The sequence below is a fragment of the Perognathus longimembris genome, chromosome 20 (assembly GCF_023159225.1).
Source record: "Perognathus longimembris pacificus isolate PPM17 chromosome 20, ASM2315922v1, whole genome shotgun sequence".
Taxonomy (NCBI): Eukaryota; Metazoa; Chordata; class Mammalia; order Rodentia; family Heteromyidae; genus Perognathus; species Perognathus longimembris.
Genome location: NC_063180.1, coordinates 16,156,757 through 16,184,449, shown reverse-complemented (window position 1 = coordinate 16,184,449; position 27,693 = coordinate 16,156,757). Strand labels below are relative to the sequence as shown.

The following is a 27,693-nucleotide window of genomic DNA, read 5'->3' as shown; positions in this document are numbered from 1 at the left end:
ACAGGTGCGTGTGCCCGGCAAGGCGCAAAAACGGGAGCGAGCAGGCGCGGGTAACAAGTACGCAGATGCCATTTATTTGGTCCATAAGTACAGAATATTTGTTATTTGAGTTTTACAAAACATCAAATATAAATAACCTGAAACTGTTAACGATACACAAAACTGGCTCCTTGCAGACATACCAGGCAGTACAAACTGAAAATCTGGGCAAATGAACGTTGTTTTACACCAATATACATAGTGCCAGTTAACATTTAAAAACAAGTCTCAATGATACTTCTCCCGAATCTGTATCAGTTTAAGAGTATGAAAATGATCACATATCTAGGCTAAAAATAACTCTTCTTCTAGCCAAAAATAAAAGCATAATATTTATAACCAGGTATCAACTTGACTAAGCCACAATATTTTTAACCTGTTACATGATACCTAAGGGTATTTACAGTACAAAGGCGACATGCACTGTGTGGTTGTTTCAAGGATTTTGAAACTATATTCCTACTTTCCATAGAGCATACTGCAAGGTTTCTAAAGTTCTAGCAAAAACAAAGGCTTTCAAAGGGAGCAGACCCCTGCTGCGAGTTGATGTTTCCCCTTTGGAACAGAGGACGAAGCGACCCACCTGGCTCTGCCCAGATGAATTAGGAAGGCAAATGGCTCAGTCTAAGGCGATGACGTCATCTAGCTCTTCCGCCGTCTCCACCCGTGACCTCTTGGAACAGATGTTCTCCTCAGTCAACTTCCGCTTGCGTGTCCTCTCCTCCTCTCCGAGACCGGTGTTATTAGAAGGGCCTTCCTCATCGGAATCAACGATGAGCACGTCATCTTGCTCTTGTGCTTATGGCACAATAAAAAGGGGGAAATGGTGAAGAGTGTTATTAGGGACCACCAGCACCGCGTGGGATCCTTGGCTAGCTGTGCTGAGTGCTGCTGCCTCCACCTGCCAAGCCAGCTAGTCAAGGAGCCTCAGACCTGAGGACTCAGGGAAGCCGGCTGGGACAAGTCAATCTCGGGAGCCTCTGACCTCTTAAGTAACCAGTGAAAGGTTGGTGTGTGGCTCGGTAGCAGTAGGGGATGGGGGGAGGGTGAGTGGGGACTGCACCTCAGGCAATCACTGCTGCCATCTCTCAACAAGGAGCAGTTGTAAGAGGTACCAAGGTGCTTCGGGAGATAGGCAGGCGGCACCCCACTGCTGTGGTCGTGCAGTCACAGGGCCAATAGCAACAAGCCAAGCCGAACACTGTGCACACAATAGCTCACTAACCATCACAACAACCCTATGAAGACGACGACATTACCATTGCCCCGAAAGAGAAATGGAGGCACAGGGACCGACTTCCCAAGTCCCACAGGAGCAGACGATGAAGACAGGGTTCAGGTTGGAGAGCCCCAAGCTTTACACTCTTTTTTTCCCCAGTCCTGGGCCTTGGACTCAGGGCCTGAGCACTGTCCCTGGCTTCTTTTTGCTCAAGGCTAGCACTCTGCCACTTGAGCCACAGCACCACTTCTGGCTGTTTTCTATATATGTAGTGCTGGGGAATCAATCCCAGGGAGGGTTTCATGTATAGGAAGCAAGCACTTTTGCCACTAGGCCATATTCCCAGCCCCAGTTTTGCACTCTTTTTTTTTTTTTTTTTGGCCAGTCCTGAGGCTTGGACTCTGGGCCTGAGCACTGTCCCTGGCTTCTTTTTGCTCAAGGCTAGCACTCTGCCACCTGAGCCACAGCGCCACTTCTGGCCATTTTCTTTCTTTCTTTTTAGCTTTTATATCAACTTTATTCAGAGCCAATCTGTGTGAGTTAACAAACCCCCACATTGCCAACTGTTGTAGGAATCACATTCCTTCTTAGATGTACCAAAATCTCATATTCAACAATGAGTTCTGGGTTGCCTTTAAAAGAGGATTTACTGTTTGCACCTGTCTGTAAGGCTTTGTTACACAACTAAACAAAGGCACACACACAAGTGCTCCAAAATTTGTAGCAGACTTGTACTGCATAGTTCTTTTTCCTTCTTTTTTTTTTTTGGCTAGTCCTGGGCCTTGGACTCAGGGCCTGAGCACCGTCCCTGGCTTCTTCCCGCTCAAGGCTAGCACCCTGCCACCTGAGCCACAGCGCCCCTTCTGGCCGTTTTCCATATATGTGGTGCTGGGGAATCGAACCGAGAGCTTCATGTGTAGGAGGCAAGCACTCTTGCCACTAGGCCATATTCCCAGCCCCTTCTGGCCATTTTCTGTATATGTGGTGCTGGGGAATCGAACCCAGGACCTCATGTATATGAGGCAGGCACTCTTGCCACTAGGCCATATCCCCAGCCCCAGTTTTGCACTCTTAACCTGATAGCAAGGGCAGTTCTCATCTCCCCACTTGCCTCAACCAAAAAAAGCAAAGTTGCCTACCTTATTGCTATCACCCCAGAAACCTCTGTCATTAGGGGAGCAGTAATGTGACTTCTCAGAAACTTAGGTGAGTCTCAAGGACTTTCCTGCCTGGGCTGGCTTCACACAGAACCTGCGAGTCTCCTACCTTAGCTTCCTGTGCAGCTAGGACTGTAGGTGTGAGCCCAGGTGTGCCGGGCATCTGAACAACTTTCTTACAGGAGAGCGATGGCTTGTTTAAAGGAGGGCCAACCTGCTCATTTCCAGCACTCCCAAGATGGTCATGTAACACCAGGAACAAATGTGTTTCGAGGAGTGTGGGCGGGGGTGGGAGGGGCAGGTGCATGGGAGTCAAAGGGCTGATGGGAGTGCGGAGAGAAAAGCGACATCTCCATGACAGGGTGCTAATACGCCTGTGCCAGTCTCCGTGACGCCCGTGCACGACAGGCAGAGGCACACATGCGGCACCTCACATGCGGAAATCACGCACAGGCCATTTGCAGATGGAGAGAAGAAGGGATACAGAAAGGCATCTCCCCCGTGTAAAATGTCAAGGCCATCCTTCACAAAGTCAGCGTGGACTCCGTGGCCCCTCGAGTGTCTCGGGACTTGCATGCTTTCCGCAAGGTACAGGTCGAGGCCATGGCTCACCTGTGGAGGTAGAGGGCTGGGCACCGTCATCGCTGCCGTTGGTGATGCTCTTGGCAGCATCTTCAGCTGGCTTGGGGCCCACTTTTTCTGGGGCATCACCTACAACTTCGAAGTCGACATCCTTTCCTAGGTCTTCGCTGCAAGAGAGCCACACTGTAAACTAGGATCTGCTCCGACAACATGGTGCATGCACACAATGATGGTAGTGACAATTCAAAGGTCTAATTCATACAGGGACACCCAGTGCCCCAAGTGTGCACTATGTGTGTGTCTCAACCGTGACCTCTTCAGCCTGGGCCGACACACCCCGCACTGTGCACCAACACCTCAAGTGCCCAGAGGTCTGGTGCTCTAGGGCAAAGGACGTGGCTTCTGGACATGAGTACCCAAGAATACACATCAAAGCCAAACAAAACAGGCACATGTCTTAAGAGGAGCTGCTCCCGGGAAGCTAAAAAGCACCCTAACACACCTTCTGTACTGTGTGTGATGCGAGTCCCTTCTTCCGCCTGACCACCCTCCATGTCCCAGCCTTGCGATCTGAACCCTCGTCCACCACTGCTGGGGGTTTTTAGCCTCCCACGCTCTCCTGTCCTGCAGGAGAGACGGGATAGCACGTCCCACGCGGACGGGTCCAGGAAGAGAATATAGGGGGCTGACAAGACTGCCACCCAGCCCCCTCTTGACGGAAGACACACAGACAGTCCGGGAGCCAGTCAGCGCTAAGAGTCGTTTAATGGCAACAATGAGCTGTTCTTTTAAAGGGGTCGGAGGGCAGCGGAAGGGGAGGGGTACGTGCACCTACGTAGGGACTGTGATTTGATGCCTGAGCTGTCCCCATCAGGGTGGAGCTCCAAGGGACCTCCCTAAGGGGCGGCCTACATCTACGTGGACCGCCTTCGGGTTCACCACCAGGTGCCATCTTGGCTACACGTGGTCCCAGGGCTGGAAGGCAGGGCCAGCTAGAACCGCCTCTTAATGATGCAAGGCATCGGGTATGTGTGCCCCACACACCACCTGTCACTTTCTGCCTTTTACAAACCAACTAGATGGAGTGCTCCCTGATTGACCACACATGGGCCACCTAGCCAGGAACACGACACACCAGGGCCCATACCGGCATTTTGTAGCACCAGGCAAAGAACCTTTCTATCCAGTGTCTTGTGTGCGTGCGCGACTATTCTGTGGTACATGTAGTTGGGTGTGTGCATATGACTATTCTGTGGTCTATGTAGTCTGTGCATGTCCTGTGTCTATGTGGTTGGGTGTATGTGCATGTGCGTGACTATTCTGTGGTCTATGTAGTCATGTGTGTATGCGCGCGTGCGCGAGAGACTATCCTGTGGTCTATGTGGTCAGGTGTGACTCTGTCCTGGGCCCCGCCTCTAGGTCTACCTTAAAGGAACCCAGTGCAGTTTCCCATCAATGGTGGCGAGGAGGGGAGGAAAATGGCCCCCGCCCTTCCTTACTATGTGCTCAGAGTGCAAGCCACAGCCCCCACCTGTGCAGGACGTTGATGAACAACGTGTAGTCCTGGAGGAAGTCATCTGCTTGAAGGCGGCTGCCATTTCTAATTCCAAATTCGGACAGCTTTTTATGGTTATTAGCTAGAAATGCAGAAAGAACAAGAATATTTCAGTTATGTGTTCATAGTCGGGTTGTAGACATTTTAAAAAAGTTAAGCAGCTGTTAGGGCTCAATTGTGTCTCCCAAAATTCTTGTTTTGAACCCCAAAGCCCTGGTTGGCGAGATGTGCTTATTTGGAGACTCACTTCCTAAGGGGGTGAGTAAAAACGAGTCTGTAAGGGAGGGCTGTCACCCAACTGGACACCCAAGAGTCACGGGGGCTGCTGTCCTGGGGGGATGTGTCCCCACAGGGATGGCCAGGCATGTGATACAGCAGGACCACAAAGAGGCCTCAGGAGAAAGCTGACCTCCGGCTTCCAGAATGGTGAGCACATCAACTCTAGTTGAAGCCTCAGGTATCTCGTGGATGGCCTCATGGGAGCCCAAGAGATTCTGGATCAGTTTCCATTTTTATGCTAAATTTTAAAAGAGCTGATGAAAATGAAGGGGGTGAGCTTATCACAGACAAACCCTTACCATTTTGCTCTGGGGTCAAGGCAGCTGGCTAAACAGGGCCTGAATATTCACCAATCTCCTAAAATAAACTAGCATCCAGTCAATACATGACTTGCAGTTACGCATGACCTAGTATTCCCAACCACTACCACCTGTGACACACAAGTCCTGCCACCATGTCTGGGATTCAGCAGGGGCTGGGCTGGGGCTGCTGCTCGGTGGTGGAAGAGTGCCTGGCTGGTGAGCGGTCTGATTCCCAGGGCAGAGAGGGACGGAGAGGCAAAGACACAAACGTCCAACCTTTGAACCCCCATCAGGATCCGGGGAAGTATAGTGGATAAAAGACCACTGAGCACATGGGGCAAGTCGGCATATGGGAGAAGTTGGCCCTCCAACCTGCACAAGGAATGGCACACTGGCAAAACCTGGATGCCAAGAGCCCAACTCAGGCGCACTGGAGTAACTTTTTTGGGGGGGCAGTCATGTCCCAGAGCTCTTTTGCTCAAGGCCACCGCTTCACTTCCAGTTTTCTAGAGATTCGTTGGAGACAAAAGTCTCATGGACTTTCCTGCTCAGGCTGGCATCAAATTGTGGTCCTCAGGGGCTGGGGATATAGCCTAGTGGCAAGAGTGCCTGCCTCGGATACACGAGGCCCTAGGTTCGATTCCCCAGCACCACATATACAGAAAACGGCCAGAAGTGGCGCTGTGGCTCAAGTGGCAGAGTGCTAGCCTTGAGCGGGAAGAAGCCAGGGACAGTGCTCAGGCCCTGAGTCCAAGGCCCAGGACTGGCCAAAAAAAACAAAAACAAAAACAAATTGTGGTCCTCAGATATCTGTCTCCTTAGTAGCTAGGATGACAGGTATGAGCCACTGGCCCTTGCTATGGGGACAACAATCCAAGCAGACTGAGTAGATCATCTTTAGGGGATAGGGAAACTTCAACAGAGGCTTCTAACAAACGTGCTCACAAAAGGATCACCTGTTTGAATGTTTATATGGCAAGGGGAATGAACTTTGGGAATGGAGGTTAACTTTGGGAGGTTGGCCTGTTTGAACTTTCTAAAAAAAGATCAGAAAGCCAGATTTGGACATAGGTGTCACGGTGCTCTTAGGGAGGAACTGGCCACTGTTGGAGACATGGACCACCCTTCACCTGCTAAGAAAACAGGTGAACTGTGGTGTCAACAGTGGTGTCCCAGTAACTCAACCCTCAGGATGTGCGAACAGATGAGGCCTTTCCCTTTTTTGGGGGGTCCAGTCCTGGAGCTTGAACTGGGCATCATCCCTGAGCTTCTTTTGCTTAAGGCTAGCACTCTACCACTTGAACCATAGCATCACTTCTGGGTTTTTCTGTTTATGTGGTATTGAGGAATCGAACCCAGGGCTTCAGGAACATTGGGCAAGCATTCCACCACTGAGCCACATCACATGCCCAGCCTGGACCAGGGCTTTCTCTGGATATGGCCAAGTCCATATCCTGTTCCATGGCTAGCACCTGCACACTAGTATAAGGAGAAATAGTCCTAGGGACACTGACTGTACAGAGGTCTCAATTTTGGATACGTGTAGTAAGACATTGTAACCCAGGCACAGGACAACTGAGATCAAATGCCAACCCATCACTGTGTCATTGAGCCACACATAGCCAATGGACACACAGACCCACATGCTGCCCGAGTCAAGAGGGTAAATGAAGGCCACGGTACCTTCAGTCTCCCCTTCTTCTGAAGATATCAAGATTGTTCCCTTGCCATCTTCAATTTGGACATCTGGTGCCACCATAGCAAATTTTTCTTTCACTATCTACAAGGGGAAAAAAAAATCACAGAATATAGCTAAAGTCCATGTGGAAACTCTGAAATTCTTTTCTGGAAAGGTTACATTTTTCCCCATTGTTCAAGGAAAGGAACTGAGTTATTCTTCAAGACTGTGAGGGAAATTTCACCTTTCATCCTCACACTTGACCACAGAGGCAAATCGGATCAAACAGAATTGAGTAGTCCTTGGTGGCTCTTGTTTTCCCTACAGAATCAAAATAGGGCCACACATTCGACCACTTCCTTTCAGTCTGCGCCAACTGGGAGCTCAGATCAGTCACCTCCGTGTCCCCAGTGTTGTCTGTCTGTAAATCCCAGGCACATTATCTGTCAGTTCTGCCAACTCCCACTCGCTCCTCAAAACAATGCAAGATCTCGCCACAGGCCCGCTTCTGAGGAGGGAGAGTGAATGGGGTACCCACGCGCTGCTGCTCCTGTGACTAAGCTCTGAGTGGGGTCCCTGTGCCCAAGCAGACAGTTCTGGAGGAAGCCATTCACCACTACCCGGGCGCTCACGCCCCACACCTCAGGAGACCTGCACCAAACAGAGGCAGAGGAATAATCCCAGTGACCAGGAAATTGGGAAGTGACAAGCTTCCCAGCTAGTAAACACAGGAGCAACAAAATGCCACCTCACTGGGAGAAAATGAGGGAGGTGACACTTCAATAAGAAATGCACTCAATACCTAACCTATGTAACCATAATGCCTCTGTACACCACCTTTACAATTAAAAAACAAAACAGAAAACACCACTCAAAGCTACATCTTATGTTCATTAGAAGAAGAAATTAGATAAAAAAGAATGGAGTTAGGTTCCACCATTTCCGCGGAGAGCGATTGGCAGGGGAAGCCAGGTATGCATGTGTTTCTGTCATAGATTAAATCAGTAAAAACCAGCTCACCTTTAAGACCTACGTACCGTCTTCCAAATGCCTGCCAATAGTCCCAATTTGGGGGGAGAAAGCACTGTCTACTGTCATGAGCTCCCAGAACACTCCAAGTTGCCCATGGCTTTTAATGCAAAGCTCCCAATTATACTCGCCCTCTACTAGTAAGGAAACATTGCCACTCAGAGGGTGCGTGCGCACTGTCCAGCAGGGTCAGTCAAGGACGTCCAGTATGCGTCAAAACTACACAATTGACCCCCTACCTGGGAAACAAGAGCAGAGCCTGTGCCAGGGCACAGCATCACCCCGACACCCACGGAACCTCTTCCAGTCACACACACCTTCTTATCTTCCTCAGGCACAAAGCACACGTTCAAGAAGCAATGACAAGCCAGGAAGAAGGCGCACCTAGAGCTAAGTGACTGGGGAAATCAGAGTAGGCCCCATGAGCAGCTACAACGACCCTGCACGCACCTTGTCCTGCAAGGTGAGCACGGTCACTTTATGGACATTGAGGCGCACCGTCACCTCTGGCTTGCTGGCACACACGTAGCAATTGGGGTTGGGTGGGTCCAGCGCACAAGGCACCAGGAGCTTCTTCCTTGGGTTTGGCTGCTTATTCAAAAAAATCTTGAGGTAGAAAAAAGAAAAAAACAAATGAGAATTACAGTTTATCATCACAAGACACTAATCAGAAATCTTGTTGTATACATATACCCATGTAAAAGTGACACCAATAGTCCCTTCTAGTGGGGCCTACCCATATTCACGCTCAACATCTGGCCAACCTCTCTGAAAGACCAATACTTACTTTGACAATTAATGAAAATGCTCTCATAGATGTCCGCCACCCAAGCTTTTGTGGTAACTGATATTTGTAACTGATATGTGGTAACTGATATTCATTGGCTTGGGGGGGGGGGGGGGGGCAGAGAGAGCATGGATGGCTCTCAGCTGACCAGTACGCTTTGTAGGCATAAGCTGTATGGGGTCTTACTGTCTGGGTAGACTTACCGACGTTTATTTCTTTAAGCTTAGAGAAATCTATAGGACCTGTTACACTGGAGACACAAAATGAAAACTGTATCTCAACATTCTGTGGTTTCCTGGCATTTTCTCTATTTGTGTTTAATCTTGTTAAAGAGTTCAGCAAATTGTTTACCAAACCAGCAAAAAAAAAAAAAGGGGGGGGGGAGATAATCCAGAAACACATAAAAAAGATCACACATGGACACTAGGTGTGGAAGCCCAAGTGGTCAGCTCCAGAAATGTGCAAGTAGTAGATAGAACAAAGTAGGCTGAAGTAGGCACTAGACACCTCCCATCCCAAAGGGTGAGACCCTACCTGATAATGTGCTTTCTTAATCACACAAGAAAAGTGGAACTTTGTTTTTCCATTTCTAACTTTTAACTAGAAAAAAATCCACAGAATGTGCTTTTTATTTTTAAATGTATTTCTGGTCAGTTCTAAAGCTTGCTATCAGGCCTGTTTGCTGTCCTTGAGCTTGTTCTCAAGGATAACACTCTATCCATTTTGAGCCACAGGTGAACTTCTGGCTTTTTGATGGTTCACTGGAGATAAAAAGTCTCAGGGACATTCTTGGCCAGGCTGGCTTTGAGAAAGAATCCTCAGATCTTAGCCTCCTGATTAGTTAGGATCAATCACAAGGAGTAGGCCACCAGTGCCTGGCAATGTGCTTCTTATAAATTCATAAGGATACTTACGGTTCTACACTGGTCTATTTTTCCGGATAAAATCTTCAATCCTTCCAACACTATCAATCCAGCAATGACTGCATTAGTAGTAGCGATGGCAGGAATAATGTTTCCAGCCATTGCTAGAGGTGGCGTAGGGAAAAGAGAATATATTTAGCTGTTGAGAAAAACAGTGCTATAGGTTTGAATATACGAATGAAGTTCAAGACTTACATTTTATATCAAATCTGCTCTTCATATTCATGCTGAAAATATGCATGCGGAGGTTTGCTGCTGAGGTGACAAAATCCATGGCAGATGGGTCATCCTGCAAGAACGGGAAGCAGTTAGGCAGCTGCCCACAAAGTCACTCAGCCTCCCACTTTCACATGATCACAACACTGCGGGCAGTCGGGGCAGATCATCGGGTCTCGAGGAGAAGCTGCTCAAGGAAGGCCTACTTACAGCAAGTAGCCTGGTGGTAGACATATAGGGGACAGGGCTCATTAGCTTCTCAGGTCAGAAATATGCTCTTAACAAGAACTTAAAAGAACTCAAAACACATCTAACTGTAGAGCATCGTCCAGTATTATTTTTCCTTGTTGGGTGCTGATAGCTTAATCCTGTAGTCCTAGTTACTCAGGAGTTTGAGATCTGAGGATTACATCGAAGCCATCTAGGGTAAGGGTATGAAACTCTACTAAGCTATTAAAAAAGCTGGAAGTGGCGCTGTGACTCAAGTGGTAGTGCTAGCCTTGTGCAAAAAAAGCTCAGGGACTGTTGGGGTCAGCTGCACCTTTAAGGGGCCACAGCTGACCTCGGCCTGTCCCTCCCCTTCCTGTCTTTAACAGGAAGAGAAGCCCCTGTCCCTGGGGCTAGCATGTGTGCTATGGCGGAGGGGTACCCCAGGGGCCCATCCATAGGGGGCTGGACCTCTGCCAACAAAGGAAGTCTCCTGACATCACTTGAGGGACAGCTCCTTGGGACCAATCAGGGGCCCCTCTCTTGTGCCTGCCTTTGGGGTGTATCTGGGAGGCTCCTCATTTGAATAAACAGAAGCCCTAGAGGTTTTTTCCAGGGGCCCACGCATCTGTGTTGTTCTTGGCGGTTTTGGGGCACCCTGCGACCACATGCCACTGAGGCTACCTGTGGCCATTGCTCCCTCGTGAGCGATAATGGACCACCCAGGAAGGGGCGGACAAGCCCCTTCCCCCCCAAGCGAGGGGAAGTAGAGAGAGAGGAGAGAGAGAGAGAGAGAGAGAGAGCGCGCCCACAAGGGACAGTGCCCAGGCCCCAAGTTCAAGCCACAGGACTGGCACCAGAACAAAAACCCCAAAACAACCACAGGCTGGGGTGTGGCTCAGTGGTTGAGTGCAAGACTTGCATTGATCCCCAACACATACAGGGAGAAAGGCAAAGACAATTTTGTTATGTTGAAGGTGCAGTCAGGTCCCATGAGCTATTATCTTCAAATGGTTTTGATGTCCCATTAATACCACTGTGTCTTTAAGAGGGCTTCAAGTATTTTTCTATGTCAGTTGAAACAATCCACTTTCAAAACTCCTAGTCAACAAAAACTGTATCTACAATACTAGAATACAAAAGGAAGTTTCAGGTTACTGCTAAACTCAAGTGTGGATAACTGATATACTAAACACCTAAGTAACTGGCAAATATTTCAAAACAAACCTTATCCCATATGAGCTCGGCTCCGTCCCCCTTTTCTGCTAAATGCACTCTCAAGGTCTCAATGCTCTTGGAGAAAAGACTTGCATAGCTCTTTACATCTAGAACTTGCTGGTCTTTCAAACCTAACTGGGGTTCATTCTGTTGATCTGAGGCATGAGTTTCTTCTCCTAAAATTAAATTAAGAAAAAAAAGGAATTTCAACACTACACATAACTCAGCTGCATTCAATTTAATAAATAAACTCAAATCATTGGCCAGTAAGAAAAATACATGCAAGCAGTATTATTGAAATAATGTGACGTGTGGAAGAAAGGGTTCAGCTTGAGATGAGAAGATGCAGAGCCCCATGAGGCTGCTGGGAGCTCAGGGTAAATATTAGCAGGATGCTGAAAATCAAGACTCAGCACAGCTAGTGTCCAGGAAGTACCCACTGGTTCCCACCTGCCCAGCAAGCTGGGAACTGCTCCAAAGGGGCATCTCCAGTCTCTGACCTTTTCAGTTCCAATGTACTTAGCTCTTCTGCTCTAGAAGACTTTAGGCGAGGGAATGTCCAGCTTTGATGTCAAGGACTAAAATACACTCCTTACCTTGACTTTGTACTTCCACCCAGTCCAATGGAACCGGAGGTTTCCTCTTCCGCCAAAGCTTATCCATTGACAACAGATACCGGATATCATCCTTAAAAAGCTTTAAGAGAGAAGAGATCTCAAAAACCTCACAAGCTCAAAAAAAAAAAAGTTTAAAATTAAACTGATTGTGAGGGCTGGGAATATGGCCTAGTGGTAGAGTGCTTGCCTCATATACATGAGGCCCTGAAGAAATGTAAACTGATTTGTGTCAGGCGAAGGTGGCTCATGCCTGTAATCCTAGCTACTGAGGAGGCTAAGATCTGAGGATCCGTAGCCAAAGCCAGCCCAGGCAGGAAAATCCATGAGACTCTTATCTCCAATGAACCACCAGAAAACTAGAAGTGGCGCTGTGGCTCAAGTGGTAAAGCGCAAGCCTTATTAAACTGAAGAACTCAGGGACAGTGTTCAAGGCCAGAGTTCAAGCCCGTCTAAAAAAACATATATATAATATATAATAAAAAAATAAAACTAACATAATAAATATTACACTATGAAATCTCATATGGACACTTCAAAAGCCAGTCAAGTAACAGTCAAGCTCCTCCTGGGGCTTGAACTCACAGCTTAAGAGCTATCCCTGAGCCACAGCCCCACTTCCCACTTTCTCTGAGTAGTTTATTGGAGACAGGAGTCTCATGGACTTCTCTGCCTGGGCTGGCTTCAAACCACAATCCTCTGATCACAGCCACCTGAGTAGCTAGGATGACAGGCGTGAGTGAGCCCATCGGTGCCTGGCAATTCTTAATGCAGAAGTGTCCAGGTGCCAGTGGCTCAGGCTTGCAATCCTAGTTACTCAGGAGGCTGAGATCTGAGGACCATGGTTCAATGCTAGCCTGGCCAAGAAAGTCCATCAGATTCTTAACTCCAATCAACCACCTACAAACCGGAAATGGATCTGTGGCTCAAAGGACCGGAGTTCAAAACCCATGACCAGAAGTACCCTAGAGAAAGCAGGGTAAGGAACCTTTGAACTATTGATTTGGCCTGAATTACCTAGCCACGCCCTCCAACTCCACAGCTCATTATGATGCAGAACGACATAAATTAGGAGGTTCACCAAACATTCCAAATCTCCGCGAACTGAATACAATCACTAACCCAAGCAGTACTACAGAGCAGTAGCTCAAGGTTTGTGGTTACAGGCCAGAAAAGCAGACACGCATCTTAATCATGTGCCATTTCTTCAGTGTTCTGAGTTTTTTTGTTTTTATTTTTGCCAGTCCTGGCTTCTTTTTGCTCAAGGCTAGCACTCTACCACTTGAGCCACAGTGCCACTTCGGGCCATTTTCTATCCATGTGGTGCTGAGGAATTGAACCCAGGGCCTCATGTATAGGAGGCAAGCACTCTTGCCACTAGGCCATATTCCCAGCCCCTGTTATTGAGTTTTTTTGTTTGTTTGTTTTTGCCAGTCCTGGGCCTTGGACTCAGGGCCTGAGCACTGTCCCTGGCTTCTTTTTGCTCAAGGCTAGCACTCTGCCACTTGAGTCACAGCGCCACTTCTGGCCATTTTCTGTATATGTGGTGCTGGGGAATCAAACCCAGGGCTTCAAGTATACGAGGCAAGCACTCTTGCCACTAGGCCATATCCCCAGCCCCTGTTACTGAGTTTTGAACTATGTAAACTATTTGAAATGTGCTTTACCCTTCAAAAAAAAATTAGCAAAAACACACCAGAAATCTCTATAAACACAAATAAGTATGTTGATTAAGCTATTATCACATAAAAATATGTGATAAGATTTCAGATGACAGTAACTTAAAAGAGTCAGCAGAGTTGCCTATGTCTCTAGAAATATCCAGCAGAGAATAATAATAATGTATAGTGATAGAGAGCAACTCAGGAGGTTTAGAAATCAAGGGCAATGCCAATCAAATTCAAACAGGAAGATGTGTATAGGGAGAAGAAGCGAAGGGGAGAATAGCAGGAAGCAAAAGTGGTTCCATGTGAAGGAAGGAAAGCTGACAGAGGTGCTCAAATCCCCAGGCATCTGTACCTGACTACATGTGTCACTCTGGGGGATGTCACTAGCACCAACCTACAAAGACCCTTCATTCAATTTTGTGTCCTATCATCTGGCTGGGTTTTAGGAAGGGCAGTAGCAGAGTGCTCGCCTCGCATGTGCAGGTTCTTCCATTTGATCTAGGAAGTGGGGAGGGGGAATCCAACCTTGGTGAACAGTTTCACGGGATCATATCCAGTGGACTTGGCCCATTCCTTAGTGGAGATGCGCTTAATGTCACCATCCTCATTGGAGGCGCGGGCTCTGGCTTCGGCTTCTGCAGGTTCCCCTGCAAAATTAACAACATTTATTTTCTATGTAGAATGGAGCTCTGGCTGACTTGCAGGAGGAATCACTCCTGATAGCTATGTACATGTCACACTTTCCGCGATGAAAGACAAAGGGAAAGAGTAAGCTAGCAGGGGCTGGCTCATGCCTGTGAGGCTGAGGGTTTGAAGCTAGTGGGGGCAGGAATGTCCTTGAGTCTTATCTCTAATAAACTACTCAGAAAAAGCTAGAAGTGGCGCTATACCTCAAGTAGCAGAGTGCTAGACATGAGCCAGGCCCTAGGACTGGCGTGAGAGAGCGAGCACACACATGCCTGTTGTCATCTTTTTCTGCCTGAGGCTCTGAGGGTACAAGAGCAGCAGCTCAAAGCACCGTCTTGCCAAGAGATGCAAAAACCAGCTCTCAGCTCTGATTCTATCTGTGAAACTCTGAAACTCTGATTCATCGTGATTTTCTTACTTGTAAAACAGAACCACTCTTGGGGCTGGGAGTATGGCCTAGTGGCAAGAGTGCTTGCCTCGTATACATGAGGCCCTGGGTTTGATTCCTCAGCACCACATATACAGAAAATGGCCAGAGGTGGTGCTGTGGCTCAAGAGGCAGAGTGCTAGCCTTGAGCAAAAAAGAAGCCAGGGACAGTGCTCAGGCCCTGAGTTCACGGCCTAGGACTGGCAAAAAAAAAAAAAAAAAAGAACCATTGCTCCCAAACAGAACCACTCTTTTGGAAAACATGAAAAGTAATCTAGAACATAGAGCAAACTACCAGTAGTAAATGAGCAAAATAATGGTAACAATTTCTAATAAAAAGCATCAGGTCAGGTCATAGGTATGGCTCAAGATGGTAGATAGAGCAGCGAGTTAGCAAGTGCACTGCCTTCAGTTCAAGCCCAGTCCATGAAAAGAAAAACCAACCAGGTGGGTGCCAGTGGCTCACAACTGTCACCCTAGCTACTCAGGAGGCTGAGATCTGAAGATTGTGGTTCAAAGCCAGCCTGGGCAGAAAAGCCCAAGAGACTCTTCTCCCCAATTAGCCACCAGAAAACCAAAAGTGGTGCTGTGGCTCAAGTGGTAGAATGCTAGCCCTGAGTTGAAGAGCTCAGGGACAGCGCCCAGGCTGAGTTCAAGCCCCACGACCGAAAAAAGAAAAACCAAACCGAAGTAGTCTAGAGGACAAGTAAGTTTACTTACAGGCAGCTTCAGGGTCAGCTCTGTCAGGTGACACTTCTTGATCAGCGTCTTCTTCTCCAAACAATTGGCTGTAAGTACAGAGAATATTTAAGTAAAAGGCATTTCTTCAGACAACTATGAGGAAATAGGTGCTGGTCCCTTTTTGGGATATTTCAAATATCTAGCAGTAATTAAGAGGGAAAAATGACACATTCTACTTTAGAAACTGGAGTACTAAAGCCATGGGTGTGAATGGCATGTTAGATTGACCACAACACAAGTAGATCTGCATCAACTACCTACATCTACTATCAGTTTTTTGTTTTTTTTTTGGTGGGGGGGATACATGGGTGGGGGGAGGGACGATGACTCTTTACTCAAGGCCTTGAACTGGGCCACTGACCTGCTTAGTTGAGCCATGCTTCCACCCAGACTTTTGCTAACTATTCTGGAGATAGGAGTCTCTTGCACTTGTTCACTTGCTCTCAGCCCTCTGATGAGCTAGGATTGCAGACATGAGCCACCAGCACCTGGCTCCATCAAAAGTTCTAATGTACTGGCATGATCTTCTGGCCAACCTCATTGTGCAAAAATTGTGTTCAGGTTTTTTTTTTTGCCAGTCCTGGGCTTTGGACTCAGGGCCTGAGCACTGTCCCTAGCTTTTTTGCTCAAGACTAGCACTCTGCCACTTGAGCCACAGTGCCACTTCTGGCCATTTTCTGTATACGTGGTGGTGGGGAATTGAACCCAGGACGTCATGTATACGAGGCGAGCACTGTTGCCACTAGGCCATATCCCCAGCCCTTTTTCAGGTTTTTAGCACCAGAGTTTGAACTCAGGTTTTCTATGATGATAACCTACCACCTGAGCCATCGCTAAATGTCCTCCTTTCAGTTTTTACATCTCTCACTTGATACCTCATGTGCCAGCCTTTCCTGCTCTTAGTTCAACCTCATCCTCCCTTTTTCATGGTGCATTTATTCACCATATATATCTGCAGCTTTCCTTCCCTTGGCTTCAAGTTTCAGGCTAAAGTTTTCTATAAACTCACATGCTTTTCCTTTCATGGTTTTTTTTTTTTTGGCCAGTCCTGGTCCTTGAACTCAGGATCTGAGCACTGTCTTTGGCTTCTTTTTGCTTAAGGCTAGCACTCTTCTGGCTTTTTCTATATATGTGGTGCTGAAGAATCGAACCTAGGGCTTCATGCATACAAGGCAAGCATGCTTGCCACTAGGCCATATTCCCAGCCTGAAACTCTTTTTTTTTTTTTTCAACAATATCCTCTCTTCTATTTCAATAAGCTAGGCAAATTCTCAATTCTTTCTGAGGATGAATACTTAGGGTCATTTTTTTTTTTTTGCCAGTCCTGGGCCTTGGACTCAGGGCCTGAGCACTGTCCCTGGCCTCCTTTTGCTCAAGGCTAGCACTCTGCCACTTGAGCCACAGCTGGGGAATCAAACCCAGGGCATCATGTATACTAGGCAAGCTCTCTTGCCACTAGGCCATATCCCCAGCCCCCCTTTCATGATTTTTGATGCTGAGGACTTGGCCTAGAGGCCATGAGCAATCGAGGCAAATGCTCTGCCACTGAGTTACACCTCAAGCTCCACAAAATACTCAGGGCCTGGGTGCTGTCCCTGAGCATTTTTTTGTTCAAGACTAGTACTCTACCACTTGAAACCAGCTCCACTTCTGGCTTTTTGGAGATAGTAAGTTTTGTCAGCTCTTCTGCCCAGGCTGGCTTTAAACTGCAATCCTCCTATCAAAACCTCCTGAGTAGCTAGGATTACAGGCATGAGACATCAGCATGGGGCCCATGGTGGTTTTTAAAAATAGGCTGTTTATAAGAATGTCTTACACACAACACACACACATTTTAGTTATGTCTGTCTCCAATATGAGAGTAAGCTTCCAAGGCATGCAGTGAATGTTGTCTGAACTTAATTTAAGCCCAGAAACCTAACAAAAAAGGAACTGGTGTCCCTTCACCATATTTAAACATAAGTTCAGCCTCTGATATTTCAGTAAAAATGACCTCATTTCCCTTCATCACAACAGCCTTACTTGAATAAATACTTTGCCCAGACAATGCAGTGGATGGGCTCTGAGGGTGTGTTCCGGATCGTGCAGCCAGGGAAGGTTCTCTGGGTCGGCTTAGGATGACACTCATAACACTCAGTGACACCCTGCAAAGTCAGGACACGAAAACAATATTTATTCCAAGATGCTAGTATTTCAACATTTTGTAAGGTCACAAAATTGCAAATACTTTATTTCTTCATCGATATTCCAATCAAGTTTTGTGTGTTTGTGAGAATTTTATGAACCTAGGGACTTATAAAAAGGCCAGAAGTGGCACTGTGGCTAAAGTGGTAAAGCGCTAGCCTTGAGCAAAAAGAAGCTAGGGACAGTCCCTAGGCTCTGAGTTCAAGCCCCAGAACTGTGGGGTGGAGGGATCTTTATTGGAGCTGGGAAGGTGGCTTAGTGGTAGAGTGCTTGCCTAGCATCCTTAAAATCGCATGTTATTTTTAGACACAGGGGAAAACCTCAGCCATTATCAATCCCTGCTGGTTATTTTTCCGCGTGTGTGTGTGTGTGTGTGTGTGTGTGTGTGTGTGTGTTCTGAAATCAACCTGCATCACCCTCCCCGTGCTGGGATTACAGGCGTGTACCACAACCTAGCTTGACCCACACCTTTTTTTTTTTTTTTTTTCCAGTCCTGGGGCTTGAACTCAGGGCCTGGGACTGTCCCTAAGCTGTTTTTCCTCAGGATAGCTCTACAGCACTTGAGCCACAGCGCCACTTCAGGCCTTTTCTGTTTATGTGGTACTGTGGAATCAAACTCAGGGCTTCATGCATGCTAGGCAAGCAGTCTACCTACCACTAAGCCACATTCCCAGTCCTAGTTACAACTTTTAATTGGGTAAATTCCAACAAATTAAACATACCATTCAGTTTCTTTTCATGCTTCCCAAACCTGCAAGAGTTCTTCAAATGTATTTACCAATGTTTTATTTCTTAAAAGAACTGCAAGTGATTTTATAACACTTGGTTATGAGTACACAGGTAATATGCTCTATTTTTAGTTTAAGTTAAGTTAAATGTTTTAGGTATCTCAAATGAAGTTTTCAAAGTTCTTTATAAATCTATACATTCATGTTCCTTCCAAGGAAAGAGAACTTACTGATTTGGTGTTGGAGATTACTAAGTACCTACTCTATAGTTGAGATAGTTACTTCTAGAAGCCTGCTTTATCTTATCATCTACAGCTTGATTCCAGGCAGCGCCATGGCTAACAATTCTTAATGGCAAGCTTATTATGCCTACTGGTAAAATAATTTTAGTACACAAAGTAACTGAAACAAAAGTGGTGGAGAGACAAAAGACCTCTCTCCGTATAGTCTCTTTGGCAGTGCTTTTAGAACATCCTTAGTTTTCTTTTGGGGATACTAGAGATTGAATCCAGGGCTTCGTGTATCAATCTGGAAATTTCTTCCTCCCTGAGGTCTCAAATAACGATTTGGAAAGTAAAAACATTTTATTTTCTTCACCTTTTTGATAGTAGTTACTTGACCAAGATAACCGGCAGTTCCACTTTCAATTAGAGGAACATCAGCTGCCAGACACATCCTGTTAACATGGTTACGGGCAGCTACAAAACAAACAAATAACCAGTTAGCATTAGGTACTGTTTTATGGTTTGCTGTGCCACGGATAGAACCTGGGCCTTGAAGACGCTAAGCAAATGCTCAACTACTGAGCTACATACCTAGTCACAATGGGCTTTCTTTCCCCCCTTTTTTTGGGTACTGGTACTGGGGCTGGAACTCAAGGTCTCATGCTCTAACTTGACTCTTCCACTTAAGGTTAGTGCTCTATCCTTGACTACAGCTGCACTTTTGGCTTTTTGCTGATTAGAGAATCTCATGGAGTTTCCTGCCAGGGCTATCTCTGAACCATTCCTCAGATCTTAGCCTCTTGAGTAGCTAAGATTACAGGGATGAGCCACTGTCACCTGCAACCCCACATTTTAGACACACATTGATACCTAATTAAAACACCATCTTAAATGGACCAATGTATGTATGTGCTTAATAAAATTCATTCTTAGTATACTAGATACTTCTAGGCAAGCACTCCCGCGATAAGCCAAATTCCCAGCCCCCCACCAGGTTTTCAATACTAACTGTACTTTAGACTCCTTAGAGGAGTTTGAAAAAAAAAAAAAAGGGAGTTCAGGCCCATTCACTGTTTTGATTTGTCTTAGGTAAGACTTGGAATCTGTATTTCTTAGGTCTCTACAGAAAGCCACATTTCCCCCCACAGATGCCCCAAGAAGTTGAAACAAATATGTCAGCTCTAGACAAAACTGCAATCAACTGGCCAGCTTTAAACACCACCTTGGTCATTTCAGGACTTTTTAATTCTAACTCCTAAGGGAATACTTTAGTACCAAATTTCTTCACAGCTTTGATATGAAAGGGAAATACTGAGAGGTTATAAGTATTAGTAAGCTTACCTCTGTTATCTAGTGCATTCATAACCAATATAAACTGCCGAAAAAACTCCACGTTATAGTCAGGGCTACAAAGACAAACAAAATGGTTATCCAAATTGGCCATACCCAACACCTTCACAATATAATAATACTGAAAAGATTAACAAAGTAGTACCGGTAACAAAGTAATGTTAAGTAAGGTCTGTTTTCCAAACATTAAAAAAAAAGTTTAAGAAACCATTTCCCTCAAATTCCAATACTTTCTGGCCAGCAACCCAGGGCACATAGCGAGGATATTAAACTGGCAGAAAGATGGCATGACCTCACTAGTCCCACCAGACCTCCCTCCTCAGGGCTGCCAGTGCCTGGGAACACACAGAGAACTTGTTCCCAGGGTCTGCCTGGCCTGTGGCTTCGCCTCACGTGGTCAGGAGCAGGCAGGGATCAGGCCCCTGGGGTCTCCACATTTAGCAGCCCTGGGAAAGCAACAAAGCTAGACGGTCAGAGGGATATCGGCAGGTCTACAGAGAACATATTCAGAGAGGAAACATTAGCCGGACATCCAAATGGTCTGAGAAAATTTAAGGTAATTTGAGTACTTCAAATAAGGGCTATCTGGGGCACTATTTCCTTGTGAGCTAGATAACTGTACATGAAGGATACTAGGGGATGGGGAGGGGAGGATCTTGCTTGGCATGCCTAAGGCCCTAGGTTTAATTCACACACACACACAATAACTTATGCCCAGTTTCTTTTCCCCGACATCTCCAAAATTATGCAATTACTTTTCTTTTCTAAAGGTATTTATATAATAGCAAAATTCCTTCTCCATGATAGTTCCCAGCTTTATGTTTCAGATGTCAGAATCCTAATAATCAGATTATTTTAGAAAGGAACCTTCTAAACTGAGAAAAACAAATGCTGGAGTCAGTAAGACAAAATGTGTTTTCACAAAGTCTGAATCATTATACACAAAGAATATTTTACAACTTGGGCTGGGAATGTGACGGTAGAGTCCCTGCCTTGCATGCATGAAGCCCTGGGTTCGATTCCTCAGCACCACATAAACAGAAAAAGCCAGAAGTGACACTGGAGCTCAAGTGGTAGAGTGCTAGCCTTGAGAAAAAAAAAAAAAAAGCCAGGGACAGTACTCATGCCTTGAGTCCATGCCCCAGGACTGGCAAAAAAACAAACAAAAGATCTTAAAACAACAGTCAAAGGTCCTTTATAAGTTTCTAAATAACTACTAAGAATATAAAAACATTTCTTGTGATATCTTACACCCTGTTTTTCTTTCCCTTCCCTAGGTCAGGTAGATATATATACAATACACAATGTACCAAGAACATATACAGTAGCCACGTGGCCTACGCCCAAGAAAATTCGCCTAGGGCTTTAAATGTAATGTCAACATTAGACAATATGTCAACAGTAGTCTTATATGAACGTGCACACTGCCCTACTAGGTAACTGTACCCTTTTTGCACAAAACCTTGTCAAAAAATTTGTTTAATTAATAAATAAATTATAAAAAAAATATAAAAACAGGGGCTGGGAATATGGCACAGTGCTTGCCTCGTATACAGTGCTTCCCTAGTGCTTGCCAAGTATACATGAAGCTCTCTGGGTTCGATTCCTCAGCACCACATAAACAGAAAAAGCCTGAAGTAGCGCTGTGGCTCAAGTGGTAGAGTGCTGGCCTTGAGCAAAGAGAAGCCAGGGACAGTACTTGGGCCCTGAGTTCAAGCCCCAGGACTGGCAAAAAAGAAAGTAAAAACACCTCTTCACAATTCTAGAAAGAATATCAGTTAATTTACATGTGCAAAAACAACCTCATTTAAATTATTCTAAAGGAGTCATCTTAAAACATGCAGAATGAAAACTGGACACATGCCTGTAATCCTAAGCTACTCAGAAGGATGAGATCTGAGGATCACCATCCAAAGCCAGCTCCTGCAGGAAAGTCTATGAGACTTTTATCTCCCATCAACTACCAGAAAAACCAAAAGAGTTGCAATCCAGCAAGTATTAGAGTGCTAGCCTTGAGCTGAAGAGCTCGAGACAGTGCCCCACGCTGAGTTCAAGCCCCACAACCTCCCTCCCCCCAAAAAGTAGTGATTTTTAGGTCTAATAAATACCTTACACTTTAAAACATTTTATTAAAAATTCAAAGCAGAGTGGCTGGGGATATAGCCTAGTGGCAAGAGTGCCTGCCTCGGATACACGAGGCCCTAGGTTCGATTCCCCAGCACCACATATACAGAAAACGGCCAGAAGCGGCGCTGTGGCTCAAGTGGCAGAGTGCTAGCCTTGAGCGGGAAGAAGCCAGGGACAGTGCTCAGGCCCTGAGTCCAAGGCCCAGGACTGGCCCCCCCCCCCCAAAAAAAAAAAATTCAAAGCAGAGAGCAGGTGCTGGTGGTTCATGGCTGTAATCCTAGATACTAAGGAGGCTGAGATCTGAGGATCGCACTGTGATGCCAGCCAGGGCAGGAAAGTCTGTGAGAATTTTTCTGTTGTTGGTTGTGAAGGTTGAACTCAGGGCCTGGTGTTGTCCTTGAGCTTTTGCACTCAAAGCCCTACCACTTTGAGCTAAGTGCCACCTTAGTTTTCTGGTGGTTCATTGCCAATAAGAGATTCACAGATTTTTCTGACTTGGTTGGCTATGAACTATGATCTTCAGATATCAGCCTCCTGAGTAGTTAGAATTACAGGTGTGAATCACTAGGTGGTTGGCCCATGGTACTCTTATCTCCAATAAACTAATCAGAAAATGCTGTAAGTGATGCTGTGGTGGCTCAAGTATCAGAGGAAATGAAGCTCAAGGGCTGGGAATATGGCCTAGTGGTAGAGTGCTTGCCTCGCATACATGAAGCCCTGGGTTCGATTCCTCTGTACCACATATATAGAAAAAGCTGCAAGTGGTGCTGTGGCTCAAGTGGTAGAGTGCTAGCCTTGAGGGAAAAAAAAAAGCCATGGACAGTGCTCAGGCCTTGAGTTCAAGCCTCAGAATTGGCAAAAGGAAAAAAAAAAAGGCAGCTCAAATGCTGAGCAAAAGAAGCTCAGAGACAGGCCCAGGGGTGTTCAAGCACCAGGACAGGGAGAATTTTACAGTATTATTTAATTAATTAGAGCGTACTTCATGATGCTGTCGTGGTAAGCTACAATATTGGCTTTCGGGTAAAACTGAAGTACACTTTCTTTGGCAACCTGGAAAAAGAAACAACAACAAATTACTATGGCATTTCTGTCTGAACTTGAAATCTGGCTGACACAAATCTTGTTATTTACACAATAATGTTAATTATCTTTAACACTAAAATGTATCAAAATGTGATCCAATTCCATTAAGATTAAGCTACCTATCTATAAAATAATTGGAGCTCACCCTACACCCACCACAAACTCTTCTAAATGAATGCAAAAACACAAACTGGGGGTTGGGCTGTAACTCAGTGGTAAGATCAATCCATAGCACCACACCACACATGAAAAAAAATAGTAATTAAAAATTGAATAAAATTAAATGCAATAATCAAGTGCAATAGCCATTCATTTAAGAGCCTGAGGAAAAAAGCTATTGAGTAAATATCCATATATAAACTATGGTGACAGAAAGAAGTAGAAGCTGTCACAAGAGAAAGACTGGAGAAGGGAGTCCAATACTAAAAATGAGGAAAAATAACTGAAAGTCAGTCACAAGGGAAAAGAACTCTTTTAAGCTCCCAAATTACCAATACTCAACGTTGTACCTCCTTTACGCTGAAGCGAACCTGTAAGCTGTAGGAAAATCACCAGGCACAGGCAAAGTATAAGCATAAGTAAATTTTGTCAAGTGCTGGTGGCTCATGCCTACAATCTTAGTTATTCAGGAGGCTGAGATCTGAGGATCACAGTTCCAGGAAAGTTCATGGGACTCTTCTCTCCAGTTAACCACTAGTAAACCAGAAGCAGAGCTGTGGCTCAAAGTGGTAGAGTTCTAGTTTTGAACAGAAAAGCTCAGGGACACTGACCAGGCCCAGAGTTCAAGTCTCATAATGAACTGAAAAAAATAAAAATTTAAATATAAAAGGGATAAGACAATCACCCCATTACAGGATTAGGAAAAGGATTTCCAATTCCTTTGTAGAACAAAAACAAAAGACTCTCTTGTCTCTTTCTTGACATATCCTTTTCTTTTCAACAATTCCTTAGCTAAAGAGCTAATAGCTTCACCCATTTTTCTCCCTCCTACAGGAACTCATCACATATCATAAATGAAAAAGCATCCAAAAATTATAGAAATGCATAAGAAAGTTACCTGTGCTTTTGATCTCCCGACATGTCTCTTTTGAAACAAAAACTGCCGGTTGAGGTTGCTGACATCGATTGTATCCAGATCAATCTACAAATGCATAAACCCCACATACATCACAAATTATCTGGGATGTTTGAATGCCCCGGTTCTCAGCATCAAGAACCTAGAACATTTTTTTTTAAATTTAATTTTGTTAAGGTGATGTATACTGGGATTTGTTTCATACGTAAAGAAGTGAGTACCTTTCTTGTCAAACTTGTTAACTTCTCCCTCATTTTGCTCCCACCTTCCCTCTTGTCCAGAACCTAGAACTAAGATGAACTAGATTTTTTTTTTTGCCAGTCCAGAGACTTGAATTCAGGGCCTGGGCACTATCCCTGAGCTTCTTTTGCTCAAGGCTAGCACTCTATTACTTGAGCCACAGCGCCACCTCTAGCTTTTTCTGTGTATGTGGTACTGGGGAATTGAACCCAGGGCTTCATAAATGCTAGGCAAACACTCTACCACTAGGTCAAATTCCCAGCCCTTTACTAAATTTTTGATGCCTTCTTTTAATTCAAGTTTTCTTCTACTTATACAACTTATCTACAATTACTTGACAACCTTTAAAGGAAATTGATTACATCATGGATTAAAAAAATGTCATGTTTCACTTAACTGCTACTTAAAATTAAGAGGAAAAAAAAAGGCATTTCCGGTCCATTTCAAGAAGCATACAATAAGATGTCCTAATTGCAAAACTTTCTAATAGTTATAATGAATAAAAATCTTTACAGGGTACCAGTGGCTCATGCCTAGCTACTCAGGAGGTTGAGATCTGGGGATCGAAGTTCAAAGCCAGTTCAAGCAGAAAAGTCCCTTGAGACCTTTATCTCCCATTAACCACTGAAAAGTCGAAAATGAAGATGTGGTTCAAAGCGGTAAATCACTTGAGCAAAAGATCTCAGGGACAAATCATAGGTTCAAGCCCCACAACCCCTCCCCCCAAATCTTCAAATCAGGGTATGGATTGCCACTTAGTAGCAGAGTGCTTGCCTAGCATATATGAGGCCCTGGGTTCAATTCCTCAGTATAAACAGAAAAGCATAAACAGAAACACCTGGAAGTAGCACTGTGGCTCAAGTGGTAGAGTGCTAGCCTTCAGCAAAAGAAGCTCAGGGACAGTGTCCAGGCTGAGCTGAAGCTCCAGGACTGGCAAAAAACCAAAAACCTTCAAGTCATAATCAATCTCTATTTATCATTTGTAAATGAACAATTTTTTAAATTTTCTTCTGCTTTTTTTTGAGGCAGGAGTCTTACTCTGTGGGACAGGTTTCCAGGATTATAGGCTTGACCTGCCAAACCCCAAGAAACCATGTAATAAGTCTCTGAAAGGAAAATTGTCCCTGAAGAACCACAGACCATAGAGAAAGTCACCTAGAGCAAAAGAGTTTATTGCCAGCAGGACCGGCAAGGCCAAGTTCCCAAAGAGGAAGGAAAATGGCACCAGAACTAAGGTGGGAGGTGCTCCGCCTGCCCCTCAGGTAGCCAGGGGCGGAGTCTAATTGCCAAGGGCAGAGCTTATGGGCCCCACCTCTCATCCCCGTGACTGTGCCCCATCGCAGCTGGAACTCTGGCTCACATGGTAGCCCTTCCCCCAGAGTGGGGCTGGAGGCCATGCACAACTATCAAGAGTGTGAGCTGCTAACATCGTATTTAATGGGGAGAAACTAAAATCATTCCCCCTAAACTCAGGAACAAGACAAGGATGCCCACTCTCCCCACTTCTTTTCAATATAGTGCTGGAATCCCTAGCCATAGCAATAAGACAAGAGGAGGACATCAAAGGGATCCACATCGGCAAGGAAGAAATCAAGCTATCCCTATTCGCAGATGACATGATCTTATATCTGAAGGACCCAAAAAACTCAGTCCCCAAACTCCTACACCTAATAAACCATTTTGGCAAAGTAGCAGGCTACAAAATCAATCCACAAAAGTCAGCAGCTTTTCTGTACACCAGCAATGTACAAACGGAAAAGGAAATTATGGAAATAATTCCTTTTACAGTAGCCAAAAAAAGAATAAAGTACCTAGGGATCAACCTAACCAAAGACGTGATGGACCTATTTAATGAGAACTATAAAAACCTAATAAAAGGGCTGGGAATATGGCCTAGTGGCAAGAGTGCTTGCTTCCCATACATGAAGCCCTAGGTTTGATTCCTCAGCACCACATATATAGAAAATGGCCAGAAGTGGCGCTGTGGCTCAAGTGGTAGAGTGCTAGCCTTGAGCAAAAAGAAGCCAGGGACAGTGCTCAGGCCGAATCCAAGCCCCAGGACAGACCCCAGGCCCTGAGTTCAAGCCCCACGACGGGCGGAACCCCCCCCCCCCCCCCCGCAACCAACTTGAGTTAAAATTACAAGTAGCATCCTGTGATTGCATAATGAGGCTAAATGAGCATCCTACTTTTGTCTCTTCAGGCTGCTTTCATTCGGTGTGCATGAGTCCCCTACATAGCCCACGCTGGCCTCCACCCTTGCCCATCAAAAATGCTACCATCTCTTAATAAAGGATGAGTGTACAGGAGGTACACGCAAAGGAGAGGGGCACCGAGTCCCAAGGGCCTCTAGCCACTTGTGTCTTGAACCCAGAGTAAGTTTACTGCACCCCACAGCACCTCAGTTAAAAATAAAACCCAACATGGGCAAAATTTCAATGAGTTAACGTAGCTGCGTTCACAGTTCCAAGTGTCTCACGGCTCAATTGGGGACGAGGGGAGAGGGGGTGTCGGCATTTTGGAGTTTAGGGGGGAGGTGGAGAAGGGAAACCTGTGATTAATTCCTCGAAGGGCTGGACTCCCGTGACAGACGGCTGTGGAGGCTTGCGGGGCTGTGTCCAAATGAAAAGTGCCCCGAGTTGCATCCGTCCGGCGGGCGCAGTCCACCAAGGCGGGAGATGGGGGGGTGTGGGGGGGCGTTCGGCCCGAAGTGTGTGTGTGGTGGGGGGCGCTCGGACTAGGCCCCGGCGTGGCGGGGACCCACCCCGCTCCCCCACGCCCAACAAACCGCTCTCTTTGCTGGGACCCGCCTGGATCCCGGGGCCCCAAAGGGCCGTCCCCACCTCCCAAAGCCCTCGGCTCTGGGCCCCCGCCCCCCCGCCCCCCCGCCGCCCGCCGCCCGCCCGCCATTCAGCCCGCGCGCGCCGGGGCCCCTCACCAGATCGATGTGGGAGAAGCCAGTGAGCACCAGGTTCTTGAGGAGCTCGCAGCCGATGCCGCCGGCGCCCACCACCAACACACGGCCCCCGGCTACCGCCTCGGCCAGCTCCCGGGACAACCCCCGCGACGACAGGGCCATGGCGGGACGTCCACGAGCCGCGACGGAGGCGGAGGCGGGAGAACGCAGCGGCCGCCGCCGCCGCCGCCGGAAGCTGGTGGGGGAAGGGCGAAGCGGCTTCCGGTCCTGCGCACTGCGGCCACCGGCCGGCGGAAGTCGGGCGGGCGAGTGGGCGGGGCCGCCCTCTTTTGGTCTGGGGAGACTCTGGGACACTTCCGAAGTGTCCGGGCTTCACTTTTGTTGTTCTTTCCTTTTTAAGTTTTTAATTGTTGTTGTAGAGGTGATGCGCGGAGGGGC

At 46.4% G+C, this 27,693-nt stretch overlaps 1 protein-coding gene and 1 non-coding gene across 2 annotated transcripts; both read right to left on the bottom strand.

Moving 5' to 3' along the window:
* Positions 1-51: 51 nt before the first annotated feature.
* On the bottom strand, positions 52-27,476 carry Uba2 (ubiquitin like modifier activating enzyme 2). Its single transcript, XM_048329765.1, has 17 exons — positions 27,277-27,476; positions 24,081-24,164; positions 22,920-22,990; positions 19,805-19,869; positions 18,837-18,937; positions 17,350-17,471; positions 15,307-15,374; positions 13,998-14,119; positions 11,788-11,887; positions 11,201-11,367; positions 9,746-9,839; positions 9,542-9,654; positions 8,291-8,446; positions 6,817-6,913; positions 4,529-4,634; positions 3,028-3,164; positions 52-837 (listed from the first exon to the last, which is right to left on the bottom strand). Exons 1-17 carry the CDS (start codon positions 27,415-27,417, stop codon positions 659-661), a joined length of 1,923 nt encoding a protein of 640 aa, XP_048185722.1. The 5' UTR covers positions 27,418-27,476; the 3' UTR covers positions 52-658.
* Positions 1,835-1,969, bottom strand: LOC125339153. The gene has a single exon (XR_007208441.1). It is a non-coding gene; the product is annotated as a small nucleolar RNA SNORA40 (small nucleolar RNA).
* Positions 27,477-27,693: the final 217 nt, after the last annotated feature.